The 18,481-nt window shown below is 35.9% G+C and overlaps 1 protein-coding gene and 2 long non-coding RNA genes across 10 annotated transcripts in view; 1 reads left to right on the top strand and 2 right to left on the bottom strand.

The window, feature by feature from the left end:
• The first annotated feature begins 1,706 nt into the window (after positions 1-1,706).
• LOC147499602 (uncharacterized) overlaps positions 1,707-18,481 on the top strand; it is a 33,279-nt gene continuing 16,504 nt past the window's right edge. Inside the window, exon 1 of the long non-coding RNA XR_015195951.1 lies at positions 1,707-2,300. This is a non-coding gene — a long non-coding RNA (uncharacterized LOC147499602). The remainder of the gene's footprint in view (positions 2,301-18,481) is intronic.
• Positions 2,010-4,117, bottom strand: LOC147499604 (uncharacterized). Its single transcript, XR_015195950.1, has 2 exons — positions 3,937-4,117; positions 2,010-3,843 (listed from the first exon to the last, which is right to left on the bottom strand). It is a non-coding gene; the product is annotated as an uncharacterized LOC147499604 (long non-coding RNA).
• Positions 6,541-15,122, bottom strand: LOC147499603 (axial regulator YABBY 5-like). Of its 8 annotated transcripts, none has more exons than XM_086561367.1 (12): positions 14,859-15,122; positions 14,450-14,492; positions 13,506-13,625; positions 13,022-13,100; positions 12,668-12,716; positions 12,490-12,565; positions 12,328-12,396; positions 10,440-10,533; positions 10,293-10,370; positions 10,110-10,202; positions 9,868-9,939; positions 6,541-6,757 (listed from the first exon to the last, which is right to left on the bottom strand). In XM_086561367.1, the coding sequence occupies exons 3-9, from the start codon at positions 13,545-13,547 to the stop codon at positions 10,330-10,332; spliced, it is 450 nt and encodes a 149-aa protein (XP_086417493.1). In that variant the 5' UTR covers positions 13,548-13,625; positions 14,450-14,492; positions 14,859-15,122; the 3' UTR covers positions 6,541-6,757; positions 9,868-9,939; positions 10,110-10,202; positions 10,293-10,329. The 8 variants fall into 8 exon arrangements, with proteins under 8 accessions (XP_086417493.1, XP_086417501.1, XP_086417494.1 ...); XM_086561375.1 differs by lacking the exon at positions 14,859-15,122 and adding an exon at positions 11,513-11,572 and having other exon boundaries at positions 14,450-14,807; XM_086561368.1 differs by lacking the exon at positions 14,450-14,492 and having other exon boundaries at positions 14,814-15,122.

Genomic DNA, 18,481 nt, shown 5'->3' with positions numbered 1-18,481 from the left:
CTAGAAAGGCTAGAATAGGTGGAATGTTGTCGTGAACTCACTCATAGGTTAAAGTGGATAATATTCAATTCGGCCCAAGTAGCTTGCTCATCCGTTTAAGTATTCAAGAAATTGGGCTAGAGAGTCCCATTTAAAAAAAAAAAACAACTCAAAAGCCATATCCATAATTTTTTTGGGTTTTAATACCCCTTCTATTGTTTTTATCCTACCGTGAAGTGTTTTTATAGAAAATCTTTAGAATCTAAGCTTTTGACTCGAGACCCGGGTGCCACAAGTATTTTTAATATAAATTATTCTCTTTTTTCACCCTTCCAAGATAATTACTTGTTGATAAGATAACTACCATAATAAAATTGAATAAGATAACTACTTTTTAGATAAGATAACTACTAGAACAAAAGAGTAGATTTTGGGTTTGAATAAAATTTTAGCAAAAAGTACCGTGTATTGCTCCAAAAGTTAAATATGACACTACTTGTTTTCATCCTAATATGGACGTTATAAACTTATACATTTTAAATGCAAGATGCACCACGTTATAAACTTATATATTTTTAAATGCATACACCACGCTATAAACTTATACATTTTAAAATGCATACACACCCGCATTTTAAAATGCAGCATACAAAAATGCATTTGATTATTTATTTTGTGGGTTTGATTAACTACTATTAAATGAAACGGGTTGGTTTAGGGTTTAATGTTTATAAATTTAGGATGATATAGGGATTAGGGTTTAGTGTCTTAAGGTTTAGGCTTTAGGCTTAGGGTCTAGTTTATAGGGGTTAGGTTTAGTGTCTTAAGGTTTAGGGTTTTAGGCTTTAGGGTCTAGTTTATATTTTTTGGGTTTAGTGTCCAAATGGTTTGGGAATTTAGACTTAACGACTAGTGTCAAATGCCTCTACAAAATATTGAGGCATAATATTTTTAGTTTTTTCATTGCCAAAAGCTGGTGTGCGCGAGGGTGTACTTCGGCAGATAGTATTTGGGCCACTCATATAAGCACAAAGATCGTGTATTGCAGCAAAGAAATCTTGTCCAGGGCTCTCATTCCTGCTAAGACTCATACACTCGCCATGCACCCTAGATGTCCTCTTTTCATTGTATGCATTTTTTAAATGTGAAGATGTAGTTATAAGTGAATTTTTTGTGAAATTCAATTTTTGTTTTGTATCTTACTATATTACTTTGGGTAGATAGTCGGTTATGTTTGTTTCCAAGTGAGGATATTTTCGGTATTCCCCGTAAAGTCGATAACAATTGGTTAGTTCCATATTCGTCAAATTGGGGTATTAAATTCTAAACAAATTTAAGAGGAGTCTTAGGACTACTAAATATTTATAACTAACTCTTCTAGACTAATTTTCTCGTTTTAACATTTAGCTCTCGGCCAACTTAAATGCATCTAAAAATTTGGAGGACCCAAGTCCAAAACCACATTAAATCGGAAATTCTCTACTTGGACCAAACTCAAAATAATAAATTTTTAGTGACCCAACCAAAGACTCCAAGAGTAAGTTTTGAGAAATTCTGGACCAAACGCCCAAAACTGAAAAAGTAGGGACATAAGACCAAACTACGAGACCTGTCTTTAGTTTCTAGGCCAAGGTTATCATTCAAAAAACATTTGCAGCATGCATGCAACTTGAGCAGCTTCAGGTTGACACTCTCTTAGAAATGTTAGTTTCATGCAATTTCATCCAATTACTGATTCCCTTTAATTATTCTTTTAAGTTAGTTCAATACATTTGCGGCCAGATCGAACCCAATTTCTAATTAATTATTTTTAGAGATTAGTTCAATGCATTTGCATCTAGTTTCTGATTTCACGTTAATTATTTTTTGAGGTTAGTTAAATGCATTTGTATCCAATTTTTGATTGCCCGATAAATATTATTTGAAGTTAGTTCAATGCAGTTGCATCTAATTTATGATTTCCTATTAGTAATATTTTGAGGTTAGTTCAATGCAATGGCATCCAGTTTTCGATTTCCCTTTAATTATTCTTTGAGGTTAATTCAATGCATTTGCATATAGATTTCGAGTTCCCGTTAATTATTTTTCGAAGCTAGTTAAATGTAGTTGCTTCAAGTTTCCGATTTTTAGTTAATTATTCTTTGATGTTAGTTCAATGTGTTTGCTTACAGTTTTCGATTTCCTGTTAATTGTTTTCGAGGTTAGTTTGTTGTGTTTGCATCCAGTTTCCAATTTTTCATTAATTAGGTTAGTTCAATGCATTTGCATCCAGTTTTCGATTTCCCGTTAATTGTTCTTTGAGGTTAGTTCGTTTGCATCTAGTTTCCGATTTCCCGTTAATTAGGTTAGTTCAATGCATTTGCATCCAATTTCCGATTTCTCATTAATTATTATTTGAGGTTAGCTTAAGTTAGTTCAATGTATTTACATACAATTTCCAATTTCTCGTTAATTATTATTTTTTGCGGTGATTACTCATGAAATTCAACCAAATCATATCTCAGTGATAAATATTATTCTATAAAAGCAATCAGCCAATGCGAAATCCGGAAAAGTCAATGGTCGTGTAAAAGCAATCAGCCCAATCAACCATCTCCCCTTAAAGAAAACTAAAGAGGATTGAAAACTTCATAAAAGTTCTTCAATGAAATTTTCTCTTTCAGTGGTTTCTTATTGATGTAGACTAATAGAGGAGCGAGCATAAAGAGCATGTGGCTCAGATTGTTGAGTTGTTGCTGGAGAAGGAGGTTTTACACCAAGAGGACATGATTAGAGTATTGGGGGAACGTCCTTGGAAGTCACATAAGCAAACAAACTATGATAGGTTCAGTGATGGATTTATTGTGGAAGAGAAGAGTGTAGAAACCACAAAGGTTGAAAATGCAGACGATGAATCATCACTAGCCTCTTGAACCACAATTTGTGTTTTGTATATGAAATGGGGTTTTTCATCATCCCATGTACAGTTCAACATGTTTTCCATAAGAGTACTACTGCATAATGTTTGTTATTGTCGTGATTTGATATCTTGGTAATCAAACCCTCAGTAGAGGATTTTTTTTTTCTCCTCTTGTATTTTTTTAATTTTTTAATTTTTTTTTTTTGCTAAATCTCCAATATTAATTCATGTACATGTATAGTCTATTTCACGAGACTAAAGGTTTTTGTAGCAGAATGGCATGCAGAAAAGTTCTTACTTGCTACTTTTGTTGTGGGACATGCCTTCTCTTAAATCTACTGATGAAGATTATACAGTTCCATGAGTTCTTTCAAATCATATTCTCTTAGAAGGGCCTTAAACATAGGATACCTTAGCTTAGAAAATATCTCTTTTGGTCTTGAAAAGTATTTTGCTGGTTGCCTTAGTAAAAAAGAGACGCTCTTAGCTTTGACAACTTAACCATCTTGAAAATCAAGGAAATAAAAAGAGTATAAACGTCCAGCCCAAAGTTGGAAATTTCTTATTTGTCTGATTTTATCTTATTTGTCTCATATTTTTTCATAATTAGCCAAAAAATTTTACAAATATTAGAGACTCTGTGAAAGCTAAAAAAATAGAGCCAAGAGGGTACAATTATAATATATATCTAAAGACGCCTCCAGACATGCTTCAGAATTTAAGTTGCATGTGATCTAATTAAGCACTCAAAATCAAGAAACTAAATGAATTCTCAAGAACTCTGCCTCATTGCATGTGTGTTGTTCACTCAAAATGATAGAAGTACTTAAGAAAGGAAATGAACTAATATCAGCTAGGGGCCATAGCTAGACAAAACTAAAATCAGACATAAAAGCTACTTAACATGGTCAGCTTACCTGTTCTTAAGACATTCATGGTTCTTAGTCTTTTCCATGGAGTACTAACTGAAGAAAAGCATAAAGAACACCTTTTAGGAAAGAAGATCTTTAAATTTCTAACAAAAAAGGGCTAATAGAAGAAAAGATTGAGAAACATACCACGTTCAGAATTGCAGTGACCGATGGTAAGTGATGTTTGCAAATAAGTAGAACCCATTATGTCGTACTATACTTTTGGATCCTTTAATTTGTTTCTTCTTGCTTGCTTCTTGTTTAAATGGTTCTCTCCCCAAATAAGCTGCTGCATGCATGCCTAATTTATATGAGTCTGGAGTAATGTACGTAGAATCTTGGGAAGCATTAATATATACCTCGCGGCACGGCTACACGATATATTAATGTATATTTTTATTTTAGCCTGAAAAGTATAGATGTGCTATTTTATTTACGTTTGGTTATACGGTTATACCTACACGAAACTGTTATAGTCACACGAAATGGATTTTTTCAGCGCACGAAATGGATTTTAGATTTTTTCAGCGCACGAAATGGCGTTCAAATTTTTTCAGCGCACGAAATGGGGTTCAAAGTTTCTTTTTACGTTAAAATACGATAAATAAAGAGATATGATAAATTAGAGAGAGATTGATTTGAGAGAATATTTACTCGATTTATTTTGTTTACACAATTGTTTATATAGATATTACAAGTTCCTAATACATACACATTGTTTCTATCTACATTAATAGAAATCCTAAAACAAATAGGAAACAAACGGTACAAGCTGCGATATTGGAATGGAAGGCGCGTGCGCGCTCTGTCTTCTAATACTCCCCCTTAAGTTGGAGAGTGAATGTCAAGAACTCCCAACTTGTGAATTAATCTTAGAAATGTGTCCTTGCCGAGAGGTTTAGTGAAGGTGTCGACCACGATCGAGGATGGAATGAGCGTAGGAGATAATAACTTGGCTGTATTATGTTGCGTAAGAAATAACAGTCCAATTCGATGTGTTTCGTTCGTTCATAGAAAATTGGATTCTGAGAGATGTGGAGTGCGACCTGATTGTCGCAGAATATGGTCATTGGAGAGGGGTGAGAGATGCCTAAGTCATGCAGAAGATACTTCAACCATTGAAGTTCACACGTTAGCCATGGATCGATATTCGGGTTCAGCAGAAGAACGAGATACAATGATTTGTTTCTTTGTTATCTAGGAGATAGGACTAGAACCAAGAAAAGTGCAATAACCACTAGTAGAACGGCGAAAGTGATAGGACGGTACCCCAATCCGAGAAGCCCGGAGATGTGTAAAGAACTAGTAGCGGATAAGAGAATTCCTTTGTTGATCGAACCTTTAAGGTAGCGGAGTATACGATGAGCAGCATCGAGATGTGGAGTCTGTGGGGACTACATGAAACAGCTGAGATAATTAACAGAATAAGTGATATCTGGTCGTGTAACTGTAAGATATAGGAGACACCCAATCAAGCAACAATAGACAGTAGGATCCTGAAGTAACGTGTCATCATTGGTATTGAGGTTGATGTTTTGTTCCATAGGGAACTCAGAAATACGACCACCAGTGGTACCACTATCAGACAGAATGTCCAAAAGACATTTATGCTGTGTAAGAAATAATCCTTATTTGGATTGAGCTACCTCAATACCCAAGAAATATTTAACATGTCCTAAGTCCTTGATATAGAACTTTACTTCTAAAATTGCTTCAAGTTCTGAATGAGAGATGGATTGTTGTCTGTGATTAGAATGTCGTCCACATAAACAAGAACAAATGTAGAATTATAACCACGAATATGAGTGAATAGAGAATAATCAGACTTAAACTGAGTGAAGCCGGCATTGACAAGAGTAGTAGATAGTTTGTCAAACCATTGCCGAGAAACCTACTTGAGTCCATATAAGGATCCAGGAACAAGAGGATTTAATGGAAAATATCGACAAATTCTTGCGTAGTCTAAGGAAATGGAAAAAAAAATTATGAGGCTACAATCCCATCTCTATCAAATTTGAATATCAGAATAGCTAATATAGTCATGATTCAATGGGTCAGGTCCACTTTCTTTTTCTTTTGTTTATTTCTTAAATTTATGATGGAGAAGAATGACTATATAATATAACTTATTATAATAATTAACTCATTAATAATATTAATAAAAACTTATTATTATGCATATGCTTACTTTGTTTTATTACAAATATCAACAATATCTCTAGTATACACTAAAAAATACTTATTGAGGCTGACCGGATCATGTGTTCCCCTATTTTTGAAGCCGAGGGAGATAAGGTCATGTAGACAGTTTCATCCAAATCACCTTGAAAAAAGACATTGTCACTACAAGAAAAAATGTTTTATATCACTATTAAAAATAGTCACAAAAAGTCTTTTGTCACTGTTTTTTTTTTTCCAAAACCATGACCGAGTAAGAGTCATTTTTTTTTTTTCTAAAACCGTCACAAATATTTGTTCCAGACTAGGCAATTTCAACTGTATAAAACAGTAACAAATAAATAAAAACTGTCAAACTCTTTTGTGATGTTTTGGAAAAAACAGTGCTGTATTCATCTAATAAGCATCATAAACAAGTCAACTATTCATGACAGTTTTGTTAAAACAGTGATTATTTTTATCCTTTTTTTAAAAAAAATAGTGCTAATAAATGAAAACATTCCCTCATAGACCATAGAATTTGACCTATTTGTAATAGACTACACTCCTGAATATAATCAATTAAACTTCAAGTAGCATTCATAAAGTACTAATTCCATTCATTCCTTTGGATAACCAATATATATTTGTATTTAATCATAAAACATAATGAAGTAAATAACGCATTTCCAATCTAATACATATAAATTTAATCAACCTAATCCAAATCCAAAAATCCAAATAAAAAACCTAATCTCGCATGAAGCGCATTGCATGAATACCATTGTTTCCTGTTTGGTTGCATAAGGCCCTGAAAAAAATGAAATTGAATTAGGGATTTTATACTCAACTACATATTTCAACATCAAAGACCATACAACCAATTTAAGTGTACAATAATTAGAACATGAAACCATTCGTTAGACTTACTTATCTGCTTTTCGAAGATTATCAAAAGCTGCAATTATATCTTTGCAAGTTTGGAGATAAGGATTGAGAAGGTGGAGCTCGCCCTGGGTTTGGAATCAACGGATTGAGGACATGACTTTTCGTCTTGTCTTGTTGCCTTTCCTTGAGAAGAGGCAGAGAAGGAGCTGCCCTCGCGGGAGCGAAACTCGAGGATGCTCTCACTGGGCGAGACGGCAGCTATAGTTAAGCTATCAGTCAGTCGTCAAGGATAGCGATAGCATCTCTTTAGCCAAGCTCCTATAAGGCTAAAAAAAGCCTGTTTCTCGGGTGTTTTGGTGTTGGATAGGTGTCTACCCATCTTAGACCCTAAACTAAGTCATTTCATATATAGATCTGTCTTTCAACAGGTCTAGCTCGATATGTCCTCCTTATAATCTCTATCTGTTTAGTTTGGTCTACTCTAAGAACAGCACTCAAATAGCTTCCCAAGAAGTTCTCGGTTAACAACCCAGCTTCTCTCCTCGATTACTCGGTACAAACAAAGTAAGTCTGGTGCATGGAGAAAAGCAGTTCTTCAGGTCAGAGCAGAAAGAACAGCGCGGCACTAGAGCAACAAATACAACTTGAATTCTGTTCCTATGCGTAAGATGCTCGAAATGTTAAGAGTGACTCCTCGTATTACTCCTAGTGTGACTACTCGAATTAATCCTAATGTTGGTGGGATCAGCTTGAAGGAAGGAGCTTATAAAGAGAAGTTCTGGATTGCGAAGGCCCTCACCCCCTACGAACGACTCGATAACTATCCCTAGTGGAGAAAGGTGCATCAGGATAAGAAAGGAGCCATAATCACCACCTGGAGTTGAACCAAGATAGCAGAGTCAGCCCTGCGAATTGCCCGTTATTCGATGGTAACTTTGGTTACCCGCTTCAGAAATTGCAACCTGCCTGCTTTACTTAGCTTACATCCGGGGTTGGAAGACCAACTACCACTTAAGGTACGCATAGCCTGTCCACCCAGTGCCACTACCCACTTCTACTAAGGCTCGGGTATACAGAAAAAACAGTTTAGGCAGCCCGCCCAACTCCAATAAGAAGACGGGTAGAGTACTACTGCGAAAAGAGGATTTATCAGACTTTCATATCTTTAAGCAGCAGACAGCCGAGACCACGAACCGTCGTAAGACTCTTCAACAACCTCATCCGACTCCGAGTCTTCAAGGTACCTTAGCCCCCTTAAGAGCAGAGTTCTCAATACCACTCACCGGTACCGAGTTTTAGTCACATCCCTGCGTCCGAAGAGCCCCTTCGAATGAGGGCGGCCTTCCACCGAGTCAACATAAAGCTGACCAGTCTTCTGTCTATGAGTATGTTCTTTACCAAGTCTTCCTTCCATCCCTTCGTGACCAAGAGCCATCAGCTGTCGGCTCGGAAAGCCATTGGGCGAATCAGGGCACTCAAATTGTTACTGTAAGACCGAACCGCGCTCAGTAGCTCAGTTTTTAGCTCATAAAGTCATAGCTCCGTCGGTCAGTAACTCAGGAACGAGGGATTGAGATTCTCTTTTGGCCTAAACATAATGCACCATCAGAAGAGGGCTACTATTGTCCTTCCTTTGCCTATTGATTGACCATAGCATAGAGAGAGGGCGAAAGTTGGGCTAGGAAAGATATCGAAATAGGAAAGTGCCAAGAAAATGGATAATTCATATTGATTATCAAAGGGTCCACTCTTTGGTTCTAGTTACAGTGACGGGCTGGGATTGGCACGAGAAGCTCCTGAGATTAATGCATTGACTCTTTACCATGAATGAGACATCCTATGCCTAATGGCAACAATAGTATGGGCTTAGCCAATCGAAATGAAAATAAAGATTTGAAGGAAGGGGTATGCCCGAAGATTGAATCTGTACAGCGATACGAATAAGCACCGGCTGCAGCATCTTGGGTTGCATGGATAAGAGCGCTTTCCTTACTTATGAAGAAGGTGACAACTGACGCTCAAGAATAAGGGAAGATCTCTTAAGATAATAAAGTGAACTTTTTACTATAGTGAACTCCAGTTCAATTAACAGGGGAGAAAGAAAAGATTTGTATATTAGAATTCCATTTCTGTCGATGCTTCGGTTCTCGGATTGGTTATCGCGAATCAAGGGTGCTACTATGTATGCGCATTCAGCATTGAGAGCCTCTACTCGTGCCCTATCTTTTCTCTTCTATTGATGATCTGAGTCTTTCCTTCTTCTTTCTTTGGTTATTCAATTTCTTTCTTTTTGGTCGTGCCTTGTAAAGGAAAGGTTTCTATCGAACAATCCTTTTTCAGATGAATCAGCTACACGCTGCCTCTAACATTTTCAGATGAATCAGCTACACGCTCAATATGATGGTGTAGCTTTAAATAGGCCTAACAGAGAACAGTACCTGAATCTTGGCATGTTTGCTAAGAGTGCTCACTGTTGTGCACATATTGAGCTACACATACCAGTTGATTGTTATGTTGACCACTAAAAGCTCTAGGGCTAAACGCCTCAGAATATGGCCTCTAGGTACGCGAAGAACACAAATCAAGTGAAAGACACTTTTTCCTTTTTTTTATCCATGAAAGTTAATTCATCAGAATAAACAAAAAGGATTACATTAATACTCAAGTAGTTAGCCAGTAGCTAATTAAACAAGACCAAGACCCCCACCTAAACCCCTAATACAGTCATCCCACCAGGGAAGACCACATCACCCCACGCCCATCACAGGTAAGCAAAAAGAACAGTAAATACAGTACAATACAAGAAATACAGAGACCCCCAAAGGCCATCCAAGTTAACAGCACCAGTACCCTATCATACCACCCGCCAACAGTTTTATCACCATGCAATCCAAGTCAACAACTGAGTATTATTTTAATACCAAGAATGTAACAGTGATGATTATTACCACTTTGGGTAGTACGGGACTTTTTAGACAGCACTTAGCTAATACAAGTGTATATATGATGAAATAAGTCAAATAACAGTCTAACCTTCATCGCTGGGACTTGGAAGTTAACTTCATTAACCTCTCGAGCGATGTTCTCAGTTAAATGGCAGAAACCCTAGAAAATTTTGACTTCCATTAGTAAAACTGCAGATAAAGGATTGTAACTGGATCCATTATGAAAATTCCAGTGTTATTTTTTATACTAATAATTCTAAGTTAATACTTTTACTGAATGCAAAACCACTTAAACTAGATATACTATCTAAGTTTAGAGGAACAACTAACCAAGAAGTCAAGCGGATGATTTGAGTTTCTATAATTTGTGTCAGTCTCCCTGTAGGTTGCAATAATTGGGCCAAGAGCAAAAGGTGACCAAGCCTGCAAATGAAACATCCCACAACATTGATTCAATGGTCACATGTCAAAGGTGAATACAACATAATGTTGATCATCGTCATACACTCTTACCTCCTCCAGCACTACAAGTTCTCTACTACCACTCGACTCAGATGTGTTTGAGTGGGATATGTAAACTCGAGGGAAACGCTGCATTACGTAAAGGAGTATTAAACATCTGCTTGAACATCATGAACTTTAAGACCTCATAATAATTACCTTGTCTAACTCGATAAGAAGCTGGTAGCTCGTTATAGTCAGTTCCAGAGATGTGTTGTCCTTTAAAATATGGAAAATGGCCTCGAACATTTTGCTTCACGATAAAAAATTTAAATATATCACAAGTCAAGTGCAAAAGGAAAAACAATCCAAATCATATTCTATTCACATCAATTACAACATCAAGAAAAATACAAATAAAAATCAGTTTGAGTTAACCGAGAGTAACAAGTAGTGAAAACACACCATAAACACATATTCAGACTCCCTTTGTACAAGCCTCCCTAGAGATTTAAAAAAAAAGTGAAGTACAAGTTGAGGGTTATTTAGCTAACCACAGATGGGGCTGAGAATAACTCAACATTGGAATTTTCTGCTCCAAATGAGTGTAACCCCAACACATTCGAGTATTTTTATGCCATCCCCAATACGAGAATCAATTTCTCAGCACCGCTCAACCATATTTTTGAACCCTAACCCACTAAAGAAATCAAATTTCTCTAAACCTTAAACACTCAAGAAATCAGGCAACACTTTTGATGAATTAGGGATTAGGGAAACCAAAGCTTTGAAAATAAGTGCAGTTAAACTTGAAAAGTGAAACCCCATTGAACGAAAATTATAAAAAAGATGGAATTTATAGAATTACCTTAAGGAAGAACAAATATCAACGACTTTGAATATCAAAGTAATCAAACTACGAATATATTGGGCACTATCGAAAAAGGGTCTTATTAAGATACAAGGTAACAAGGTGCTGAAACAGGATGGTCAATTGATATATGTACTAAACTATAGAATTTAGAATTATTAACACTGAAGTTGAAGTGAAAAAAGGAGGCTAAGAAGCCTTCACAGTTAGTTGGGTGTCAACTAATAAAAAGCTCAACTGCTCAAAAACCTACTGTGTAATATTTTAAGTTGTGTAAAAACATATGATGTTTCCTGACTGCTAATTGAAAAGGAACATTTGCAACTTTAGGAAGAACATTGACCCTAAGCTCAAGAACCTACTAAAACATATCAAGACGAAACCTGGTATAAAGAAGAAAAAGAGAAAATAGTGAGTGCACCTGCTAATAGGACACCTTGTACACTACAATCACCAGGTGTGCAAGAAGGTCACCTCCTCCCTGCATTACCTCCGGTGATAAGAATCATACATTAGGAAAATCGAAATCAAGACCGTGGGCTGGTAATAATATATAACCAACCAAACAAATATATAATTCAATCACACCAAACAAGTTAGTATTTGCCAACAAAGCAAGACCCACTAAGTGTTTACAAACCAACACCAATAAATTTGCTAACGGCCAAGAAAATATTTATCAACAATTCCTTGTCCTATATTGCTTATTCTTCCTTACTTTGACATATATCTAAAGTTCTAACCTTAGTTCACTTCATAAACAACAACCAAATGCATTAGTCGCTTCTGCATTTATATAATTGGCCTGACTAGAGGGGATGAGAAATACTAACGTGTACTTATATCTTTAGTAGCATAAAGAAGTAAAAGTGCTCATACAAATGTGCATATATGCCAAGTACCAACCTTAATCAAATTCAAGATGAATATCATGTCTCCCAAACGACATTAATCTAATAAGAACAAGACATTAACATATGGGCAATATATATCGCATCCACTGCATTCATATTGAGGAACAAATCTATTGAATTATCAATAACAAACCTAAAGCTCACTTAAACACATAAAGTGATATGTGCTAAAACTTTTCAGTTTCAAAAAAACATACCTCAATATCTTGATATTGAAACCCATCCAATCTTCTCTTATTTACATGAAATTATTTCACAATCAAAGCACAGTAGCACATGAACTGGATGAACATCAATACTTTCTCAACAGAGATGTTCTTACCTCATTTATTTCAGCTTTATTATTTGCCTCCAGCATTAATCCAAACTGAATATGGGGAAAGTGTTCCCACTGAAAAATAGGAAAATCAAAAGTCAGCACAATCAGTTCAGTTTAACTTATTAAGCAAAAAAGCATCTTGGTATGTTAGATTTCCCGTCTTACATTTTTGGCAGCCACGCTGAATGCTTGTCTGTGACTTATATCTGGATTATTAGCCTTAATTCTCTGAATTTCCTCTCTGCACTCCATATAAATGTGCACAAGTAATAAATTGATTAATTTTAAAGCAACCTCATCATGTTATTAGAAATATTCAAGAAATTTTGTAATGTTTCATTACTTTATAAATTGATTATATGCAGAAGGCACCCTTGGCCTCTTTCCAGGAGCTGCATAGAGACATATAATCATAAGTCAATAATACAACAACACCAACAAAAATTTGTCATTACTTATAACGAACAAATCAGTCACTAATTAAAGTTCAATTTACTGCCATAGGGATCACTAGAATTTTTTCTCACACAAGTAAAGATTTGTTATTAATGATCAGGGGACAGAACGTTTCAACAAGGGTAGTGACTGTTACAACCAAATATACCTAAAGCAAATAGATCACTAGAAGTTATTATTGGAATGTTAGAAGAATTAATGTAAACGAACGTTGATTAAATCCTACAACAAGAGAACTTACGGCGACTTGTGATGCTAGCTTCCTTGGCAGTAGAAGATGGTTGATCAATCCTATGATCTAGTACAGGAAAGCTTTGCCTCTAAAAAAACAGAATAACAAACCAAATAAGCTTGAAGTTAAGACTTAAGATATAACATTGGTGTTTGTTGTGTTTTTTTTCGATAAACGTGTGTGTGACTTGAAATGACTTTTAAAGTTATCTTTTACAAACAGAGTAACCAGATTGACAACTGTAAAGACAATATTTGACAAAATGAAAGAGTGATCATGAAAAAGTATGCTGAAACAGAATGACAATGTCTGGAAAAAGCATAGATAGGTTTTGGATTATGGTGGCTGATACAGTGCTGCTTAGAACCCAAAAGTAAATAAGTAATTACAAAGAGTTGACTTTAGTTTAATAAAGAATCTAATCCGTCAATTTGAACTCTATATGTCAAGATAAAGGTTGTGTATACTTGAGATTCTCTTATAAAGTGATAACCTGGAGTTCTTGCCAGGAAAACGACTGCAGCGCCGCTGCCATGTTCACAGACCAAAGGTTAGTGCAATGTCCACAGCGTACGGTTACTGTGTCGTATAAGCTGCTGCATGGAACACTCACCTACAAATAACAACAAAAGAACAAGACAGTAAAAATGTCAAGAACGAATTGAAATTCAAGAATACTAAGGAAGATGGCATATAGATCAAAATGTCAAGTCAGCATATAGATCAAAATTACAAATGGGAATGATATTCAACTTTGAAATCTCTTCATGAAGTTCTTGCTCTTCCTACTAAGTTCAATACTTCAATAGCATCAAATGCCCCTTTCCGTTCTTAGAAACCTTCTTCTGATATATGGATGCAAGTAAACATACTCAAATGTCTAATATGGAAACTGGGAGAGTTTCTTTGTTTTTATTTTTCTGCATAAATAACAACAGAAACAACAACAAAAAATCCATGTTCTATGATAATTTTCACATAGGGTGGAACCTGCTGTATGAAAATTCAAATTGGGAAAAACAAATAAATCTTCTAAAATGTCACTTAAACATGAATGAAAAGGAGAAAAACCATCAAAGAAAATCATCAGTAGTTTGCATCATGATGTGTATAAGCTCCACTTTTTGACCATACCCTATATGCAGTTAACTAGAAAAAGAGAGGGGAGGGCAGATTGGATTCAAATACGTTTGTAACTACAGCTGAAAGTATACTTGAACACTTAAAGTAAGTTGCAAAAACAATCCTCGTCCCCCAACACATTCTCAGCACCGTTCAACCATATTTTTGAACCCTAGCCCACTAAAGAAATCAGGCAACACTTTTGATGAATTAGGGATTAGGGAAACCAAAGCTTCGAAAATAAGTGCAGTTAAACTTGAAAAGTGAAACCCCATTGAACGAAAATTATAAAAAAGATGGAATTTATAGAATTACCTTAAGGAAGAACAAATATCAAACTACCAAGAGATGCGTCCACCTTCAAATACCAACGACTTAATTATTATGTACTCTGATTCGGTCACAAACTTCATTTTAATTTGTTGGGTTGAAGAAGAATAGCCTTTTCTCAAGTTTTAATTTCCTTTTAAATAAATCGTAGTAGAGAAAGCTAAAGAAACCACAGAGGGCGATATTAATTTTGTTATATACTGCTTTGTACTGAAATATAACGAGGTTATGTTCAAATGTGGTTGAATATTTTGTGAATGCACTTAGTTGATCTCTATATGTGCAAGCCTTGTTTTTTCTATGCATTGAAGCATTTTTTTTTCAGAAAGTAGTTTTAGCTGTACATAACTTGATGACTGAAAATTTGCAGAGGCTGTTTTCACTCAGACTTCACCTGTCGTGACTTCAGTGTTAGATGGGTTCAATGTCTGCATTTTTGCATATGGACAAACAGGAACTGGGAAGACATTTACAATGGAAGGCACCCCAGGAAACCGAGGAGTTAACTACAGAACCTTGGAGGAATTGTTTCAGATTTCCAAGGAGCGCAGCAGTACTATGAAATATGAGCTGTTTGTGAGCATGTTGGAAGTTTACAATGAGAAGATTAGGGATCTTCTAACAGAGACTTCCACCCAACCTTTGAAGTCTCTGTTGACGTAGAGTTAATCATGAAGTCTCTGCTGCCCTTGATGTAGAGTTAATTGGTTGAAGTTTGATGGTTGTGGTGGGGGTTGTGCATAGACAAGAGGACAATAAAAGTCGGAATGCTCAAGACTAAAATAGACATTACAACGATTAGAGTTAATTTTCATGATTGGAGTGGGTTGTTGTTGAACAGAGAGGGCATCTACCTTTTTAGTGAGGGCATCGATAAGAGTTTTAAGCTCGGGATCATGTTTAACCTCAAAAGAAGAAAGAGTGGAGCGGGAAGATTCGTTACCTCCCCAATTGTTGTTCCTCTTAGATTGATTTTCTAAGAATTTATAAGCCTCCAAGACTCCTTTACTAAGAAAACTACCCCTAGTCATGATATCTAGAACCTCTTTATGACGATGTAAAAGCCCATTAAAGAAGGCACGAACAAGCGTGTCTTTCGCAGGATTATGATGCGGGTATTCAATGAGAAGATCAGTGAAACGATTTCAGACATTTGAAAAGGATTCATGAGGATTCTGGCAGAAGAAATAAATCTTTTGAAGCATTTCATCTTTTATCAGTGGTGGGTAAAACTGTTCCATGAACAATTGAACAAGATTAGCCCATGAGTCCATCGAGTTTGGCATTTTGGCAGTTAACCAAAGACGCTTTTATCGGCTAGGGTGAAAGAAAACACCCTAAGTTTAACTTGATCCAGATTTACGCTAGGATGATGGAATGTAGTGAGAACTTGTTCTATCCTACGATATCTTTGGTAAGGCTTCTCGTGGTCTAAACCATGAAAACCGGTAACAAGTTAAATATATTAGGGAGAATTCAAAAATCCCCCACTAGGTCTGCAAGAACGATGCACGACTTAGGGCCATCGTTTAGGGCTTTATAAAACTCAGAGAGAGGAGTCTCTTGTTGTTTAGCCATCGATGCAGGTGTAGTGTGTGAAATTCTAGATAGGCGTGTGGTATTTATGTCTACGAAAAACAAGCCTTATTATACTAGAATTAAACTCTTCTGACAGAAAAAACGAGGAGTGAAAGAAGGAGTACCTGAATGCCTCCTTGCTATGCATTTAAATAGCATCTTGTATACGCGATCTCAGTGTATTCAAGAATATAGAAACACTGAATAACTTGAACAAACGAAAGTTTGAACTAACTTGTGAAATCGGGATTATTCAGAAGAGGGTGCAGGCGCGCTTGGAATTGGCCTATAAAAGGCGCGGGGCGCGCTCTTGCTTGACTCGAAGTCCAGGCACTTGAGGGCGGGGTGCGCTCAAGAATTGCCTATGGAGGGTGCAGGGGGCGCTCTTGCTTGACACAATGTACAGGTGGTTGAACGCGGGGCGTGCTTGGAAATAGGCTATCTAAGGTGTGGGCGCACGCTCCAAAAAATTTGAAATTTTTACAGTAGGTTGCTAAGACGTCCAGTAAGTAGCCTGTAAAATTTCAAAACAATCGGAGCTATGAAAGCCCTTTTACTGCCCATCAAAGTTTGTGAAATAGTTTTTGAACACAATACAAACAACCGAATGGTTAACTAATCAAAACAGAGCCAAAAATCGCCAAAATTTTACTGGTGACTTATGACAGATCATGCATGTTTCTGTAAAACTTTTAGAGCAATTGGTGTTCTACAAACCTTCCTTATCAGCTATTGTTCCAGAAATTAAGTGTTGCAAAACTGCAGAAATACACTGGAAACAATCCACTAGTTAGGTGGTCAAAATAGATAAAAAACTCGTCAAATATTTACTGAAAACTCCTGACTTATGATAGATACTCTTGTAAAAAATTTAGAATTTTTAGAACTGCCTAAGTAACCCTACTCGTCTGTTTTTCTAGAAACTTACGGTTTGAAAGCTAAAATGCAGCACTGTAAAGATGGTATTAGTTTGCTAGGTAAAATAACTTGGAAAAATATGAAAATATTCCAATAAGTCAATAACACCTTAAGGATTATGCCTGCAAAATTTCAGAATTTTTTGAAATTTACAAATACCTTTACTGCAGAGTTCTTCACTGTGACTCCGCAGACACAAGAGAGAGCGGGAGCGCTCTGAACAAGGCAAAATGGAGGGCGTGTGCCCCTGTGCTTAAAACAGTGAACAGTAACGAAAATATGAAAAAAAAAAAAAAAAAAAAAAAAGGGTGGGTGGGTAGAGAATGGGGGATTTCCCCTTGGATTCAAGCAATTGAATTATTGTCCTGAAAAAGTTTAAAATGGCAGCGGCGCCATTTTATAGTGACAGATTTACGTAAACTAACTATCTATGTATAAACACAAATAATCAATTAACTAAATAAGTACTTAGATCAATATTCCTACTCTCAATTTATTATGCAATATATAAAGAGTACGGATTCGTTCCACTCATAAACTATCAAGACATAAATAGAATTCAACTAATCAAACAAAAGGAACAATGATGAGAGTAATATGTGATGTGAAAACAATAAATAAGATGTCAAAATAGTAGATATAATGATGATAAAAGGGTATAGAGAAGATTCAATCAACCACGCAATTCGATTGACCATTATGTTGATTATCGAATTGCCTATTGATCCATAGTGAACACCAAGTCCTCTCGGATCAAGGCTTCACTAGCATGAGAGTTTAGTTTGACCACAAATCTCTTTGGTGGTGGCTCTAAACTCTAGTTCAACTCTTATAATCTTTATCTCTAAACAATCATAAGAATCAAACTTAAAACGTTAATACAAATCCACAACCATACTAATTACCAATCATCCTCACATGGCTTCATAAACCTCCTCTAATGGAGGTTTAGCTTTGTATCATAGGAATCATCTTAACTAAAGATTGAATAGAAGACATAATTTAAAGATACTTGAATTGAAAGTAAACTAAAGCTTTTATTAATAATTCTAATGGAGGCTACAAACTAAATTTATAAACTAAAACTAAAAAGGAGAGAAAGAGAGAGAACCCTAATTTATTCTAAACTAAAGAGGGAGTAGCCAATCTTTGTTTTAGCCTTAACCTTCTTTATATAGGAGAGGGTTAGGTTACAATTTCGTGCATGGGCTTTTAGGCTAGGTTATGGACCCATAAATCAAGTTCATAACATAATTGGGTAAATCTAAGACTTTCAATTCTGGTCGTGTTACTAAAGCACACATTTTTACCAACTTATATTACTCTGATCGAGTCAAGGCATGGACCATTGGAAAGAGCTTTCTGAGCCGGTCATTTTGATATAAAATGGGCCTAATTATGAGGCCTGAGTCCAAATATATGGCCTTTTGAAGTTCTATTGATTTTTCTCCAACTCTCTAATCCGATTTGACTTTCACTTAACAGTGTTAACTTGGACTTTTTAAGGGCTTTTTCTCCATT

This window comes from Coptis chinensis, chromosome 5, assembly GCF_015680905.1.
Source record: "Coptis chinensis isolate HL-2020 chromosome 5, ASM1568090v1, whole genome shotgun sequence".
NCBI lineage: Eukaryota > Viridiplantae > Streptophyta > Magnoliopsida > Ranunculales > Ranunculaceae > Coptis > Coptis chinensis.
Note: the sequence above shows the minus strand (reverse complement) of the source record. Positions and strands in the feature narration are given on the sequence as shown.